Source organism: Daktulosphaira vitifoliae, unplaced genomic scaffold, assembly GCF_025091365.1.
Source record: "Daktulosphaira vitifoliae isolate Bord-2020 unplaced genomic scaffold, ASM2509136v1 Scaffold_946, whole genome shotgun sequence".
Lineage (NCBI taxonomy): Eukaryota > Metazoa > Arthropoda > Insecta > Hemiptera > Phylloxeridae > Daktulosphaira > Daktulosphaira vitifoliae.
In genome coordinates, this window is record NW_026100506.1 from 1 (window position 1) to 3,455 (window position 3,455).

The following is a 3,455-nucleotide window of genomic DNA, read 5'->3' on the forward strand; positions in this document are numbered from 1 at the left end:
ATAATTATTATTATTTATATTTTTGTAAAAAATTTAAAAGTTTTAAATGAAATTATTTTAATTTAAAAATAATAATAATAATAATAATACTAATAATAATTTCATTTAAGTTAATTAATATTTCTAAAAATAAAACCTTTTAGATATCCATGTCCACCACAAGCTTCCCTGCATTCCTGTATTGCATCTCGAGTAACCCATGCTGCATAAGGTTTGGTACAACTTGAAATAACATGAATATCAGTTCCAATTGATTGCTAAAATAAAATATTTAATGGTTAACTTGAGAGTATGTCATAATTTTTAAACCATTTTCAATTACTTACAATTTTATTAGAACTACTATTTGTTAACATTTCCAATATAAATGACTCATATACTCTTGATACATAATCTCCATATATTTTCAATGCATAAGCAACTGCTAAGTATGGAATCAATCGACATTGCTGACGGAAGAGATCATTTTAGAACATAATACAGTTTATATTTCAGAGAATGTTTCAAAAAATATCGTTTTAAATATTTTAACTTTTTGAAATTGTTTTTTTAATGAATATAATTTGAAAAAAATTAAATAGTCAATGGGAACTAATTTACCAGAAGCTGATACTCCATGACTGGTAACTCTTCACTTTCTTTTGGTCCAAATTGTTTTCTTACTGCTGTGTATCTTATAGCAATGGGTACAGCTTTTGTTATGTATGCTACACAAATGTTGACAATAGTTAATCTACCTGCTGACAAACTCCCTAATGAAGCACCTATATAAAGTTATTTAATTATAATTATGTTCAACACTAGAAAAACAATAAAATATAAAATATTACCCAATCTTTTTGTATTGTCTTTAAATGGTGTTACATATAAACCATCATCATTAATATCACCTGCTTTACTAAGTAAACTTTCTTTTGGAATGTGGTAGTTGTCAAATATAATGAAACTATTTTTAAAAAAGTTATATACTAATATTTTTAAGAAAAGGATTAATGCTTAAAAAGTATCATACAATTATTACACATTTCTTGATTACTCAGCAAAAAATTATTTTTAGACCCATTCCTTATAAATTTTAGGAGTGTTAACTTTATTTTTTTAAATATGAACATAGAAAATTAACTAGCTTCTTTATTATATAATGGATATTTTTATAAATTATACTAACCCATTGTCCACTCCATTTAAATTTGCTTTTTCACCCAAGTCTCCAATAATAACCCCAGAACATGGTAGCATTGTTTTTACATCCCTAATTTTTACAACAAATGCATGCAATCCATTATTATCGCCATTACTCATGATTAAATTGGCCCAAATGATTGCATGTGTACTCGATTTCCCTAAACCCGTAAAACAATTTTATATAATATATAATAATTTATTATAACTAATATTGTATACGTCTTTTATGTACCTAAACTTCCAACCCAACATTTAGCTGCTTCAAAATCTGGAGTATGCAAAATAAATTGTCTTTTTTCATTATTATAAGTACATATTGTCCTCATTCCTTTTGTGTTTGTACCATGAGAAATTTCAGTCAGTGCAAAACACCCAGGCACCTTAAAAAAATAGAATTAATTCTTTTAAAAATACAACATTTTCCACCATTATAAGCTAAACAAATTATATTACTTTTCCTTCAATTGCATACTGGTAGATATCTGAATTTCTACCATTATCCATAGTGAAAATAACATTTGCAAACATATCAAACGAAAGTCCAAGTTTTATAGCAACAGATGGGCAATATTGAAAAATTGTTATTGTTTTAGACATAGCCTTAAAAATTTTAAAAGTTAAATATATAACTCACGAATGTCATGATATTTTTTGACATACAAGTTTTGGATTAATCATTATTTCTTCAAATGGAAATAAGTTTTTTTCCAAAATATCATACATTCTTAAAAGAGCCATTTTTCGCTGTTCATCTAATGATGGTGTTTCATTTTCATGTTTAAACAATGGATTAGATTCAAAATAGTTCCAAGCTCTCATCTAAAATAATTATCAGTATAACCATTATTATTATTACAGTTTATTAAAAGGATTTTTATGTAAAATGTTCAAAAAGTGAAAAAACAAGTTAATTTTTACAAAAAATTGGAACAGTTGAAACTCCTATTCCAGTGATATTTTGTGGGTATACAAAGTACCTTAAAACGTAGTATTTGTTCAGTTTCAATAAAAACTTTCATTTTTTTCCAATCTATAGTAGATTTATTTCTGTATTTATCCAATGGACCTGGTTCAAAATCTTTTAATAGGTCAGCACAAGTATTCATTTTTAACTAAAACAATAAAAATTGTTTAAATTATATTGAATATTGTTTGTATGATATGCGTATTTAATTGAAATATACATAATTGTGGTTAAGTGCTTATAAAAATATGTATGCACGTTTTAATTTGTGACACTAAGAGTATATAGGGTGTAATGGTCATTATTTTGATAAACAAATATTAAATTTTAAGTTTTATTATCTAAAATAAATGAAATATAAAAATAATTTTTTTTATGTGTCTTTTTAAACAATTTTCTTTCATTATTATACTACTAAATCAAATTTACAATTTAATCTCTTTATTCAATTGAAATAACTTTTATAAAGTCACTGATAACCTTGGTATTCTTTGCACTTAATTATAAAATACTTCAATTTTATTGATACAAAAGTACTTTGAATAAATCTGTTCAAATTATACATTACAACATGTTTTATTTAATAAATTTGTGATAAAATGCATAAAATAATTTTCGTATTATTAATTTCTAATGACTTTTTTCACTTTAGAATATAAATTTAAAAACAACACTGATAATTTAATATTTAATAATCAAAGAAATAAACTAATTTATTCAATATTTAAATGAATGTCTCCATACATAGGTTTATAAAACAGTTACATTATGCACAATTAATGAATGTGTTTAAAAGGTTTTAAAAGGTTAAAAGCATATTTAATTCCAGTGAAAAATAACTGATAATTCATTCAGTTACCGTTAATATTTAAATATACATCACAAATTTCACAATATTAACTTTTTAATAAAAATAGAAATGGTTTCCATCTGTGTATCTATCTGTCCTCAATAGATACACATACTTATGACAGGAGATCAAACTTTAGGGTCAAACCTAGACAATGATAATAACCAAGTTGGGTTGAGTAATTATATATGATGTAACTTTAAATTTTTTTTTTTATTTTAATAAAAAAAATTCTAATTGTGTATAATGTAAATTTATTTAAAAGTATAATTAGGAGTGTTTGGGCAGTCAGATATTTTTATGTTCCAGTTAATTATATTGTAAGATACAACTTTTTTTAGGAAGGAATATATAGAATTAGAATAGTAGTTATAAATAATACAATATTTCAAAAGTTATATGATAAAAATTATAAATTAATATTGCAAAAATAAATTTTTTTAGCACACCTCTGGA

The 3,455-nt window shown here is 23.8% G+C and overlaps 1 protein-coding gene across 1 annotated transcript; it reads right to left on the reverse strand.

Annotated features, from left to right (window-relative positions):
- Positions 1–131: 131 nt before the first annotated feature.
- LOC126909700 (peroxisomal acyl-coenzyme A oxidase 3-like) lies at positions 132–2,749 on the reverse strand (the record flags this gene model as incomplete). Its single annotated transcript, XM_050692133.1, has 10 exons — positions 2,630–2,749; positions 2,163–2,297; positions 1,846–2,004; positions 1,639–1,785; positions 1,418–1,565; positions 1,169–1,343; positions 831–946; positions 601–764; positions 327–449; positions 132–257 (listed from the first exon to the last, which is right to left on the reverse strand). Coding segments are annotated over exons 2-10 (1,287 nt in total), but the record flags the coding sequence as incomplete, so codon positions are not given.
- Positions 2,750–3,455: the final 706 nt, after the last annotated feature.